The following is a 13,591-nucleotide window of genomic DNA, read 5'->3' on the forward strand; positions in this document are numbered from 1 at the left end:
AGAGAGTTAAGAGACTTTAGAGCACTCCGTCCTAAATAAGATGTCTTCATCAGACCCCTCCCCTCAAGGCTCTGGGATCGCTTCTGCTGATTTAGAAAAGGAGCTGGAGATACCCAGGTGGGCAGGCCCAGGGCCTGGACCTTACACCACAATGTCCAGATACTGAGATACCCAGTTTCTCTTTGGGACAGATCAGGTGACTTCTTTATTTGGAGAATGGGGTGTGAGGATAGGATCTCTAACAATTCCTTCTAGACTGCCCAGAATCCACCAGTTAGCACGATCATTATCTTCTTGACCCTGTGCTGTGGCCTTTCCTTTCCTTCTTAGTTCATTTGGCTCTGTTTGGGCTTTCTGGGTGTTGGGACCACAGGCTTATACTACCATCCCTGGCTAGTGTTTTGGTTTTGGTTTTTCAAAAAGTCTAGGCATTGTGGCACATTCCTATAATCTAAGCACTTGGGAAGCTGAGGCAGGAGGATCCAGTTCAAAACTTCCTCAAGGCCAGTGTGAGGTAGATGAAACCGAAACACCAGAAACTATGAAAACAAAACAAAACAAAAATTTAGGCTAACAGACAACATTTTAGAGACCAATATGTAAACCCGATGTCTACAGTCATATTCAGTAGTCAATGAGGAGATGGGAAAAAAATCTAAGAGTTCAAGTATAGCCTAATCTAAGCAATTCAAACTATATGATTTCAAAGCAGTTTAATGATTATTGATATCACAAAATGGTCAGAGCATCTGTTCACATAGCAGTACCACTTGGCAATAAAATATAATCCATTTACATTCAATATACAACTTAGGGATCTATATACCAGTGAAAATAAGATGAGGGCAGAGGGAAGACAGAAGGAAAAAAAGTAACAGCTTCATTCCCTAACTGTCTAAAGGCAAAGGGTTCCCAAATATTAGAGGCAAGGTGAGGCTGGAGAAGGCAGGTCAGGCCAGGTCACAATGACCAGTGAACTTTTCTCTCCAAAGTTATTCCTAACCTGCTCCCCAGGATGGACTTTATTAATCTGTGACTAAGTCTTCCAGGCACAGAGATTAGCCCGAGGCTGCAGTATGAAGATGTGACCTCCTAGGCAGTGGAGGCACTGGACAATGTATGTCCCTAAACGTAATAAAAAGATACAGCACCTTGGACACTGGGTGTCCTCTCTAAGCTCAAGGCACTGCTGTGGGCAGAAGCCCTGTCAGGTGGCTCCTGGGCTACTAGAGCCGGGGCAGCACAGAGTGCCTTTCCGACACTCCACCCCTCACCATGAGAGCCACAGGGCAAAGAAAGGGCCAACACAGGCTGGACCAACTTAATTTTGTAAACGGTTTAGCAGAAGAAGCAGGTAATACAGTGGGTGCTTTTGTTTCGGATTGGTTTAAAAAAAATTGTCTTGTATAGCCCAGGCTGGCCTTGAACTTTAGCAACCTCCTGCTTCCGTCTCCCAAATGCTAGGATTATAGGTGTATGTCACCACACCTAGTCCAATATGGTGTTTTTGAAAATGAATCCAAACTCATTCAAATCTGTTCAATTTCCCCGTTCTGCTATTGAAAAAAAAAAAGGAATGGGTGAGGAGTAGAGAGGATAGGGAAGGGAAGAGAAAGGAAAGAATACTGAAGGGCAGACAAGAGAAGGAGAGGGTGGGAGAGGAAGTGGGGAAACAAATAAGCTTCAGGCAGCATTTATTCCCGGGAAATTATATTGTGACAAATCAGAGGACTCTGTGAGTAGAGACGGGGATGACAACCCTGCTCACTGTAAGGGAAGGCAAGAGAGGTTTGGGGAACATCTTATCTGATAGTGCTTGGGAACTGTTTTCCTGCTTGGACTCTGTGAGAATGTGCTTCTGAATGTTTCTGGGATGTCTGGGCTCTTTGGCTTTGAGCCTGGTTCTGCTGCTTTGCACTCTCTGTTTATGCAAAAGCTGCAAGGTGGCAAGATAGTGGATGTTGGCGGGGCTGGATGAGAACATAGAGCTTTTCTGGGGCAGAAGGGACCAGTGCAGGCAGCACTTCGAGGACTCTGCTGCCAGCAGCTGTGTCCGGGCCACAGGTGGAGGAAAAGGCAGTATGTCGGTGACCTTCAGGCAGCTGGCCAGCTCAAAGTGTCTCTTTTCACCTTTCCCATCAACTGTTTTCAACATATCTGTACAAGCCTCACACTCATCCTTTTCCACCCTTATTGCCTTTTCTTCTGGCTGCCAGAAAACATTGCTGTTCTTCTTACTCAGGACATCCAAGCTGTTGGGGGTAGAGCTTTGCAGCGGGGGCAGAACCACAAGGGCCTTGGATGTGAGGGAGCTGGAGATGGAGAGGTTCCGGTCAGTGCTTCTGCAGGGGCTTCGGCAGGTCTTGCCACTAACTGTCTCGGGCATAGCCCATTCTTCCATGCACCAGATAAATTCCTTGATTTGCAGGCTTTTTTTTTCTCCATGCATGTATGTGGGAAGGCAGAGTTTTTTAGGTTCTCTGGAAGCAGTGCTGGGTCTCTGGGAGATGTTTTCCCAGCTCTTCTCAGGGCTCCAGTTCTTCTCAGAGCTCACCTCAGCTACAGCACTGGCCTCCGGTTTCCCAACCTCTGACAGGGAATGAACCTCCAGACTCCCTTGAGAAAGACTCATGCAGAACAAGCAATCGCTGGTGCTGTTGCTGCTGCTACCTTCTCCTACCCTCCCCCTTTTAATTTTCTTCCTTGACCAGATGCAGGCAGTTGGTGATGTCCTTCCCCAACCGTGGACCTGCAAAGAAAGCAGCGTGTTACTCTCTAGCTAGCTGTGCCAGGTCTCTGCTTCCCCCATTTTGGCCAACACTCCTGTTCTGGAAGTCTTATTTGAACCACATTTTTTCTTAAAATTGACTCATCTTAAAACACACACACACACATACTCACAGACAGACATGCACAGACAAACACAGTCTTATCATGTAGACTAGCTGGCCACAAACTTATAATACTCCTGTCCCCTGCTTCTAAAAAGCAAGCAAAACTCCCACCCTTGCTATTTTAGTCTCACATAAGCAATGGCTTACAGCCGTATATGCCAATCTCAAGGAGACTGTTGACTGAAACACTGGGCAGTGGCACCTGTACAAAGCCACTGGAGGACTGACTATAGCTCCCTTCAGCCACAATTCAGTGTAGCACTATGGACCCAAGCTGCCATTCTCATCCAAGAATCTCTTATACTATCAATCGGTTTCCCCAAACACAAAGAAGATTGCTCGGAAAGGCTGGAGGGGCAGCAAGGAACAGAGGCAGTCCTGGGAACCCAAGATTCCTGAGAGCCCAAGTTACAGCTATGCTCACCTACCCCCGAAGCCCCTGGCTGCGGCTGCCATCTAAAGGACGACAGGATCTGTTATAAATGCAACACTAAGCCGGGCGGTGGTGGCGCATGCCTTTAATCCCAACACTCGGGAGGCAGAGGCAGGTGGATCTCTGTGAGTTCGAGACCACCTGGTCTACAAGAGCGAGTGCCAGGACAGCCTCCTAAGCCACAGAGAAACCCTATCTCGAAAAACAAACAAACAAACAAACAAATGAATGCAACACTAAGTAGTCAGAGATCACTCATCTGAAACTCAAATAGGGCAACCTGTATTTTTTGTTGTATGATCTGGAAACCCTGCATTTAATCTTTGATCTAACCAAGTTTCCTTATTATTTAAACTTTTTATTTAAAAAGAGACAGTGAAAGTTTGTATGTGAATTCATATAGACATGCATGACCTATATGTGGATGAGAATGCCATAGAGTGAGTGTGAAGGTCAAAGAATTTTGTGGAGTCATTTCTCTCCTTCCACCTTTCTGTAGGTTCCGGGGAGCAAAGTCAGGTCTCCTGACTTGCACTGCATATGCCTCTGCCTGATGAGCCATCTTGCTGGTCCACAGGTCAACCAACTTAGTCACAAGGCCCCATATTCCTTATGAAATTGTGCTACCAAGGCACCTGCCATATAGTTTAAATGCCGGCTTCCATTCCTGGCTCTGAGAAACCATAGGGCTCTAAGAGAGCCAGCAAGATATAGCCTACAGGTCTCTGGCACTGAGCATGGGGCTGGAAACATTTGGGCCCTCTATGCCCTGCTATTGGTGGAGTGACCTCTGTGTGCCCCATTTCACCTACTGGGTGCCCGAGCATCCTCATTCACAGAGTGAAGCCTCAGATGACTACTAAATGCTTAGCTGTCCTTGTAAAGCTGCCTGCCCCATGTATGCCCACGAGCACACACTGCTGTCACTCCACTTCCCTTCTGTCCCAAGGCTCCTATATTCACTCCAACATTTCTGGTAACATAAACTACTTTGGAAAAAGATTTGCAGCAAAGACCCAAGTAAGAAAGACCCAAGAAAACACTCACGGCTTCTTCCCACCCAGTGCCGATGGCAAACTCGATGGCCCGCTCATCCTCTTCCAACGTGAGGTCGCTAACACCAAGAAGACAGCAAACATGATTCCTTTCACTTCTCTCATCTGGACAACTTAAAGTCAGTGCAGTTTCTTCTGCGCCTTGAGTATTCTTATTTTCATTATTCTCTACAACAGTCTCACTTTCCTGACAGAAATCCATTACTGGGGTGATTGCTTAGAGTTTTTAACATCTTCTTCCTGCAAAGCCCAATTAAACTTGGTTTTATTATTGTTTTTAAATCAAGTCAGTATCTCAAGTGAAATATTTTAATATATTTGAGAAGACTGAAAATAAACATTTCAAAATAACCCATTTCCAACTGCTGACAGAAAAGAGATGGCTAATTTTGACTAAAATCTTTTGTTTTATGTGTGTGAGCGTGTGTGTGTGTGTGTGTGTGTGTGTGTGTGTGTGTGTGTGTGTGTGTGTGTGTGTGTGATGGGGGTGGAGGGATACACCACAGCACTCTAATAGAAGTCAGAGGACAACAGTTGTTCTTTCACTTTTCTTTCTTTCTTTTTTTTTTTTTCTCACACAGAAGTTTTTTTGAACTCAGATCATCAGGCTTGTGAGGTAAGTACGGCCAACGTAAGATTGATGAATTTAGCGGGGCATTGGTTGCACATGCCTTTAATCCCAGTGCTCGGGAGGCAGAGGCAGGCCGATCTCTGTGAGTTCAAGGCCTGCCTGATCTACAGAGAGAGTGCTAGGATAGGCTCCAAAGCGACACAGAGAAACTCTGTCTCAAAAATAAAAAAAAAAAAAAGATTGATGAATTTAATAAAGACCAAAGGAATGAAGAAAAAACAACTGGAAGACACTAACATTGGCTCTATCTCTGGTTAATGTTACAGAGTTCACAAAGGATATAGGCCTACAAATGGCACTGTGCTGACATCAAGAGAATAGTGGGCACTCACAGATCCAGGATTCACCCATTCCCAGAACCCTTGGAGTTGACTGGGGTCCACAAGTTTCCAAGGAAGCTGGTGAGTCACACACTTCACTCTCCTTGCTACACATCTACCTGGTCCCACTCTGTTCCCCCTCCCCTAGAACAAAACAAAGCAGCAAATGTTGGCAGAGATATGGAGAAATCAGAGCCCTCCTTCCCCACTGTGGGAAAGTGTCTTGGTAACCCATCGTAAGGTGAAACAAGACTGCCATAGAACCTGATTAACTCTGCCCTGAGGTCTACACTTAAGAAAACTGATTCTGGGCTATATAGTCATGGCACACGCCATTAACTCCAGCACTAGGGAGGCAGGTGGATATCTGTGACTTCAAGGACAGCCTGGTCTACAGAGCTAGTTCCAGGACAGCCATTGCTGTCACAAAGAGAAACCCTGTCTCAAAAAACAAAGAGGGGGAGGGGGAGGAAAGAAAAAGAAGAGAAAATTGATTCCTACTCCTCTGCCACAGTATGGACACAGCGTTAAGTGCTGGGAAGGACTAACGGACTGGTAACTAATGGACAGATGCATGGGTTTTTATTTTCTTTTTTTGCAACAAGGTCTCCCTGTATTGCCACACTGACCTCCAACTTACTGTGTTAGACACAAATAGCTGGGTAATTTGATGTAGACCATCACTTCTAGCTAGATGCTGATACATATATATTTACTGTTTGGGGGTGAATATGTATGTTCCACCTTTATATAGATTCTGGGAATTGAACTCAGGTCTCTAGGCTTGGAGACAAGAGCCTTTACCTGCTGAGCCATCTTGATGACCCGAGGTGTGGTATTTTTTAAACCCTGGGTCATTCTAAAGACCAGCTAAATTTGAGAACTACTGCTTTTCGAAAGCAATTCCCAATACTGAAGGAACACTGGTTTCTGCACACCAGCAACATCTTCTGGCTTACATGCAGAACAAGGCTTTGCAATGGGAAGTGGGTGCAAAGGCTAAGCCTATGGAACCTGAAATGTATCCCAGTCACAAAGTGCCCAATCTGGACAAAAAGGTGAAAAGTGAGTGATCCCGCTGTCTCCACAGCTCACAATCTACCAAAGTTCCCATGTTCTCTCTTACAGAGTAGTCATTTCCACATTTCCATACAACTCATGTCATGAGAAGAATCTGAACGTGTCTATACGATGGTGAGGACCAGCAAAGAATGAAAGGTGCAGTTTGGAGTGAGCCCCATGCTGCAGTAGAAACTGGAACCCATGATGGTCTAAGAAGATGGTCCAGCTGCATTCCAACACACTGTAGCAAAGGAAATTCAGTAAAGCAATTTATATATCGGTTATAAACAATGTTTTTATATGTACTTTACTCATGACCTGCACTGACTCCTTTGACATCAGGAAAACTCAAAATTTAGTCAGATCAGTGCACAGCAATTTATTACATGCCACTTGAGAACACTGAGGCTCATTTATTTATTTATTTATTTATTTATTTATTTATTTATTATAATTTTTCAAGACAGAATTTCTGTGTGTAGCCCTGGCTGTCCTGGAACTACCTCTGTAGCCCAGGCTGGCCTCAAACTCACAAAGTCTGCCTGCCTCTACCTCCCGAGTGCTTGGATTAAAGGGGTGGGCCACCACCATCCTGTGAGAACACTGAGGTTCTTGAGGTTCATCTAGCAAGAGAATGTCGCTGCCCTTTTTATAATTTAAAAAACAAAAAATATTCAGGGCCAGTGAGATGACAAAAGCCCTTGCAGTACAAGACTGATGACCTGAGTTCAATCCTCAGAAGACTCAGGATTTAATTAAAACAAAAAACAAAAGAAAAAAACCTGAGGTAGTGATAGGTATCTATAACTCCTCCTATACCCCCAGTGAAATGGGAGGCATTGACAATAGAACCGCCTAGAAGCTTGTTAGTCAGATAGTCCGGAATACACAGTATAGCAGAAAAAAACAGGAGCAAGGAGAAAATCGACTCCAGAAACCTGTCTTCTGACCTCCACCCACCAGCCTGGGCATATCTGAGTACACCTACACACACTAATAAACAAATTTTTGTTATTTTAATTATGTGTACTCGTGTGGAGGGGATAATCTGCATGCGAGTACCCTCTGGAGGCCAGAGACATAGAGAGGTACCTAATATGAATGCTAGGAACCAAACTTGATCCTCTGCCAGAAGCGTTGCAGCTTTTTTTTCCAGCCTCAAAATTAAAAAGTAAACCAGTTAATGGTCTCAATTTTAAGTGTTCCTCCTATATATACCTCCAACTTTTGTTAGCCATTCTTGTCATCTAATACACATTAACAGTTAGCAAAAAGCAAGGATAGCCAGGTGGTGGCAGGGCATGCCTTTAATCCCAGCTCTGGAGAGGCTGAGTCTCGTGGATCTTTGTGAGTCCAAGGCCATCTGATCTACAGAGTGAGTTCCAGGACAGCTAGGGCTACACAGTGAAACCCTGTCGTGAAAAAACAATCAACCAACCAACCAAAACCCAAAAAGCAAGCAACAACTAAAGCTGGGCATGATGTATACATCTGTAATCCTAGCACTTGGGAGACTGGGACAGGAGGAGTTCAAGGCCTATTTTGGTCTTTCCCACCACCCTCCTCCACTGCCATCACCAAAAATAAATCACTGAAATAATAGATCGTGGTTTCTTTTCTTTCTTTCTTTCTTTCTTTCTTTCTTTCTTTTTTTTTGATTTTTCGAGAGAGGGTTTCTCTACTTAGGTAGCTTTGTAGACCAGGCTGTAGACTGTGATTTCTAATTTGGAAAAAAAATAGAAGTGGTTCTTTTTTTATTTTATTTATTTTTGGCTTTCCCTTTAAGATTTGCTTATTTATTTGGGGGCCAGAGAGGCTGTTCAGTGATCAAGAGCAATTTCCTGCAATTGGAGAGGACCCACATGGCAGCTTACAACTGTCTATAACTCCAGTTCCAGGGAATCTGATTCCCTCTTCTAGCCGCTGCAGACCTGGGCACATGTGGTACACATACACATATGCAGGTAAACACTCATCCATAAAATAAAACAAAAGTCTGCCAGATTTATTTATTTTATGTGTATTAGCGTTTTGCCTCCATGTACATATGTAAACTCGGTGTGTGCCTGGTACTACGGAGGCCAGAAGGAAGCATTGGATCCCCTGGAGTTATGGACAACCGAGAGCCACCATGTCGGTGCTGGGCAGCAAACCTGGGTTCTCTGCAACAACAAGTGCTCTTCACCACTGAGCCACCTCTCCAGCCCCTCTAATGTGTTTTGAGACAGAGATGGCATTAAACTTGAAGCAAATCTCCTGCTTCTGCTTCTCTAGTACTTCAATGTCTACTTTGTGGGTTCTCACAAATTATATGCAGATGTATTCTTCTATTAGAATGCAGAAGTTTGTATTATTTTCATTTTAAAATTTATTATTTTTTAATTGTATTGTGTTTTGCCAGCATGTCTGTATACCACATGCTTGCTTTCTGTGCTAGGAAACCAGAGGAGAGCATTGGATCCCTTGGACTGGAATTATAGACAGTTGTTCACCACCATGTGGGTGTTGGGTATTGAACCTGGGTCCTCTGCAAGAACAGCCAGGGCTTTTAACCTCCTTTGCCATATTTACAGTCCATATTTTCCATTTTTAAAAAACTCATTTTGTTTTGTATTTTGAACAGGGTTTCTCTGTGCATCAATCCTGACTCCCTTTGTAGACCAGGCTGAACTTAAACTCACAGCTTCTGCCTCCTGAGTGCTGTGATCACGGGCATTGGCCAGCAAGCCCAGGGCTTCCAAATTAAATCTCATTCATATATGTCTACTCATGTGATCAGTGAATGTGTGTACAGGAGTGTGCACATCAGGTGTTCTGCTTACCTGCCTTGTTCCCTTGAGACAGTCTCTCACTGAACCTGGAGCTTACCATTTTCAGGTTAGACTATCTGGCTAGCAAGCCCCAGTATTTCTACTACAGTCATGCCATGTGGTACTTGCCACACAAGCTTAAGGAACAGAATTCAGATCCCCAGCACTCACATAAAAAAACATGTGCTGTGTGATACATGCCTTTAATTCCAGTGCTGGAAAGGCACAGACAGAAGGATCCTTGGGTCTTGCTGACTAGCCAGCCTAACCAAAATCAGAGAACTCTGGATTCAGTGATAGAACATGTCTCAAAAAAGACTGGAGAGATGGCTCAGCAGTTAAGAGCATTTGCTACTCTTGCAAAGTACCCAGGTTTGGTCTCTGAACTCATAAGAACTGGTAAGTCCACTTTCAGTGGACATACCTTTTTCTGCCTTCCATGAGCACCTGGCATGCCCAAGGTGCACATACATTTAAGCAAAGCACTCATATACATGAAACTAAAATAAATATTAAAATATTTTATTATTTTAAAATTTTGTATTAAAAGATACAAAAAAATAAGGTAGAGAGAGATTGAGGAAGATGCCCAATGTCAACCTCACAGTAAAGCACATACACACAAAGACACATAAGAAGCATGGTTGTAGTTCAGTGGGCTAAATGTGTTCAGTACACAGAGATGCTGTGTCCCTACAGTAGACCTTCAAACACAGCAGATCTCCAAAAGATTTTGGTTTTGAACTACCAACTGATCAGCTTAGGAAATTCAGAATGTGACTCTGATATCCTATAGTTTGACCTTTTGCCTTAAAATGCCTTTATTTTTCTAGGTATGGTGGCACACATCTTTAATCCCAGCATAAAGGAGGCAGAGGGATATGAATTTCTGTGATTTGAGGCCATGCTGGTCTATATAGTGAAGTCCAGGATTGCCAGGGGTACATAGAAAAGTAGAAAAAGTGCTCTTCAAGAGGACCTGGGTTTGAATCCCAGCACACACATGGTATTCACATTATTACAGTTCTAGCCCCTGAAGATACCAGGCACCACCATGGTATCCAGACATACATGTAACAAAACAACATACATGTAAAAAAATTAAAGAATGAAAAAATAGGATGATAGAGATATAGTTTTGTAAATGGAGCAGTTGAACAGCACACACAAAGCACTAGGTTCTTCTACCCCCAGCAACCAAGCATGAGGAAGATGTGGGTAGGAAGATTAGAAGTTTAAGGTCATTCTTGACTAACAAATTCAAAGTTAGCCTGGGATACATATGGCCTGTTCTGGTCTACAGAGCAAGTTCCAGGACAGCCTCCAAAGCTACAGAGAAACCTTGTCTCAAAAATAAATGTTAATTTCTAGTCCAATTATGAACTATACACAAGCAAAGGCTATCTAAATGTGTTGAGGAGCTTTACCACTGCAAGAAAAAGTTGTATGGTTGATTACTTATGTTTGCCAAAAAACAAAGCGGTAGTGTATACATTTGCCTTTGTCAGTGCAGTCAGAGTATGACTAACCTGAGATCCCTACTTCTGACACATTCCTAATGCATCAGCAAGCATGGAAATCAGGTTGACAGGCAAGAAACAAAAGTCCAGGGAACTGAAGGCAAAAGCATGCTACAGATGTCAAAGGCAGGCTGGTTCCTCAAACCTCCTTACCACCCTGCCACAGCTTCTCATTGCTCTACACCTCCTCATCTTACTAAAAAACTACGGCTTTAAGGGAATCATGTATCCCTTGAGGTCCAGGGCTCAACAACGCAGGAGGTTGAGGCAGGAGTATACCGAATTCCAAACTAGCCTGGGGCACACAGCAAGACTCTCTCAAATAGACAAAGACGATAAAATAAAAATATCTTCCTATGTTAATTAGCTGTGGCATACACTTACATGCCTATGGGAGTACAGCTGCCATAATGAAGCACTCCTTGAATTCTTCTGAATTCAGGTAGAGCATGTACAAATACTCCTTGCGATCAGGCCATTTCTATTCCAACCACTTACAACTCCTGTCCTTTTTCTTTTTTTTGCCTAGGGTCCCACTTTGCCCTTTTTCGACTTTCGTTTCTGAATCCGCTAGGTGCCAAGTCCTGAGAGGATGGCCTTCCGAGGGATCCCAAGGCTCAAGGCGGAGACAAAGTACAAGACCGAATCCTGGCGCCCAGGACTTCTCATCTGGTTCCTCCCTGGTACTAGGTCCCATCACACTCCTTCCTAAACCCAGCAAAGCAGCCTCACTTCATCAGGCTCCTCCCCTTCCTCCCGGCGGCTCCTACCGTGCCACACGCTGTTGGTTTGCCCTTCCTTCAGGAAGCCCCCGAGGGCTGCACTAAGCTCCTCCCTTGAAGCCTCGGCCACGTCCATGGGCCACGCCCATCAAACGGCTCCTCCCCCGAGGCCCGCGCGGCTTCCAGGCCCCGCCCAATGTAGACTCTCCCTCTGCCGCACCTCCTTTTCATCTAACTAACCGGCTCTGAGTGTTGCTTTCTTCCTCGGTTCTGCCACCCTCGAAGCGTCCTGGGGACTTTTTCCCGGGGCGAGGATGTGGACACTGCCACTCAGACGCTCCGACTGGGCCGTTGCCCTGGGTTACAGCCGCGGGGGCGGGGCGAGGGAGGTGGGGCAGCTTGGCGGAAGTGGCGCAACGCCTCAACAAAGCAGCTCAAGGGAGGTGGCTCTCTCTGAGGGCGGGGCTAAGGAGCGTTCCCTTCGTGCTGCGCGCACTGCCTCCCCTGGCCTGTGGGGTAGTTTCCGGCGTCTGGCAGCGTCGCCTGCGCCTCGTGACATCTCGTCTGGGAAGTTGCGGTCCGCGTGCTGCCAGGCGGCTTCGAGGGTTTGGCGCTGTCGACGTTTTGGGCGGCCCCGTTGCGTTGATAACAGCCTTTTGCCTTCCAGAAGGGAGTCATCAGATGCCAGGCAAACAATATCTGCAGATTTGACTCTTGCTTCTTCGGGCAGAATTCTCCCTTCCTTCTTGAGATCCCGCGTGCTAGTGGAATGCATGTCCAGAACTTCATGAGAATACTCATTTTCTGCCTGCGTATTTTTGAGACAGGGTCTCACTTGCTGTATAGCCTGGTGTATCCTCAAACCCCGGCAACCCTCCTTCCTTGGGGATTACGGGCGTGGCTTCCACAACTGCTAATATGAAGGATTTCTTGTTTTGTTCTTTTCAGTGCCACCCGCTTTTCTGGGGCAGTAACAGCTAGCACTCACTGAGCTTTTGGCAAGTTGTCCCCCACCTTCTGCCATGCTTCTCTTGTTGCTTTTAAGCACTGAAATGCCATACCCCATGCTGGAAACCTATGCCTGAAGTGAGGCATTGGGTGGTAAGTCTAGCACCCAACTCAGGTCTAGTTCCGGGGCCCCACTGCTTTCTGGTTTAAAAAGATATTCCTGCAGTAAGAAAGCAAGTCTCCAATACCACTGTGACTCAGAGGCATTTGGAAAATAGCTAAGAATGACTACTTTTTACAGATCTTATGGCGCTAAAGGCCCGTAAAGATGGGATATATGTGGTACATTATTCAATGAGATTAGAACAAAGTCCTCTTATAGCATATGACTATTTGTTAAGGTATTTCCCCGTTTCTATACATGTTGCTTTCCGAATACACTTCATAACATAGAAATAATGGTATGATGTATTCCTAAAATTCTATTTACATGTGTTTTTAGATTTATGTGGATAAGTTGTGCCTGTGTGTGTACATGTGCACTGCATTTGTGCTGGGCAGCAATAAAGGCATGCTTAAAGTTAGCGATTTTGTTGTTTTCCAACGCTAATGAGCAAATCCAGGGTTTCACATGCTAGTCATTGTTATTCTTTTAAGCTGCAGCTGCTGATACAAAGAAAGGAAGCTATGGATGAACAACCCATGTGGAGTTTATTTACAGGGGGGGCAGGGGCGGGGGTGGGGTGGGGTGGAGCTGGGTTGTAAAGAGGAGCCAAAGAGAGAGAAAGATGGAAGGCTGCACCTTTTAAAGGGAAGGCTGCACATGCGCACTGGGGTTTCGCACATGCGCAGAGACCTCACGCAGGCCGTAATGCGTGGTGGGTGACATGGTGATGACTTAGCAAGTTTTCCTGTGCGTGCCCTGTCTGTCATTAGGGGGGCGGGGGTCATCCAGATGTATTGTTCTTACAATCCCGGCTGTTGTTTATTATAAAAGTTGGGGAATTGGGCATGGCAGGTTAGGGAAGTAGGGATGAAGAAATCTCAAGGCTGCCTCCTGCTAACCTGGGGCGTTGGCCATCTTTGGGGGGAATCTGAGAAGGTTGGGGTGCTGCTACATCCTGGGGTAGATGGTTGTTTCATTGCAGTCTGGGCTGTATGGTACTCCCTGGCGCCTTTTAGACCTGGAGTGAATC

The 13,591-nt window shown here is 45.2% G+C and overlaps 1 protein-coding gene across 8 annotated transcripts; it reads right to left on the minus strand.

The window, feature by feature from the left end:
* Positions 1-698: 698 nt before the first annotated feature.
* CUNH16orf46 (chromosome unknown C16orf46 homolog) lies at positions 699-11,849 on the minus strand. Of its 8 annotated transcripts, none has more exons than XM_027410791.2 (4): positions 11,688-11,849; positions 6,460-6,636; positions 4,375-4,622; positions 699-2,749 (listed from the first exon to the last, which is right to left on the minus strand). In XM_027410791.2, exons 3-4 carry the CDS (start codon positions 4,582-4,584, stop codon positions 1,724-1,726), a joined length of 1,236 nt encoding a protein of 411 aa, XP_027266592.1. In that variant the 5' UTR covers positions 4,585-4,622; positions 6,460-6,636; positions 11,688-11,849; the 3' UTR covers positions 699-1,723. The 8 variants fall into 8 exon arrangements, with proteins under 8 accessions (XP_027266592.1, XP_027266591.1, XP_035298593.1 ...); XM_027410790.2 differs by lacking the exon at positions 11,688-11,849 and adding an exon at positions 11,496-11,651; XM_035442702.1 differs by lacking the exon at positions 11,688-11,849 and adding an exon at positions 11,110-11,452.
* Between the last annotated feature and the right edge of the window lie 1,742 nt (positions 11,850-13,591).

The sequence above is a fragment of the Cricetulus griseus genome, chromosome 3 (genome assembly GCF_003668045.3).
Source record: "Cricetulus griseus strain 17A/GY chromosome 3, alternate assembly CriGri-PICRH-1.0, whole genome shotgun sequence".
Taxonomy (NCBI): domain Eukaryota; kingdom Metazoa; phylum Chordata; class Mammalia; order Rodentia; family Cricetidae; genus Cricetulus; species Cricetulus griseus.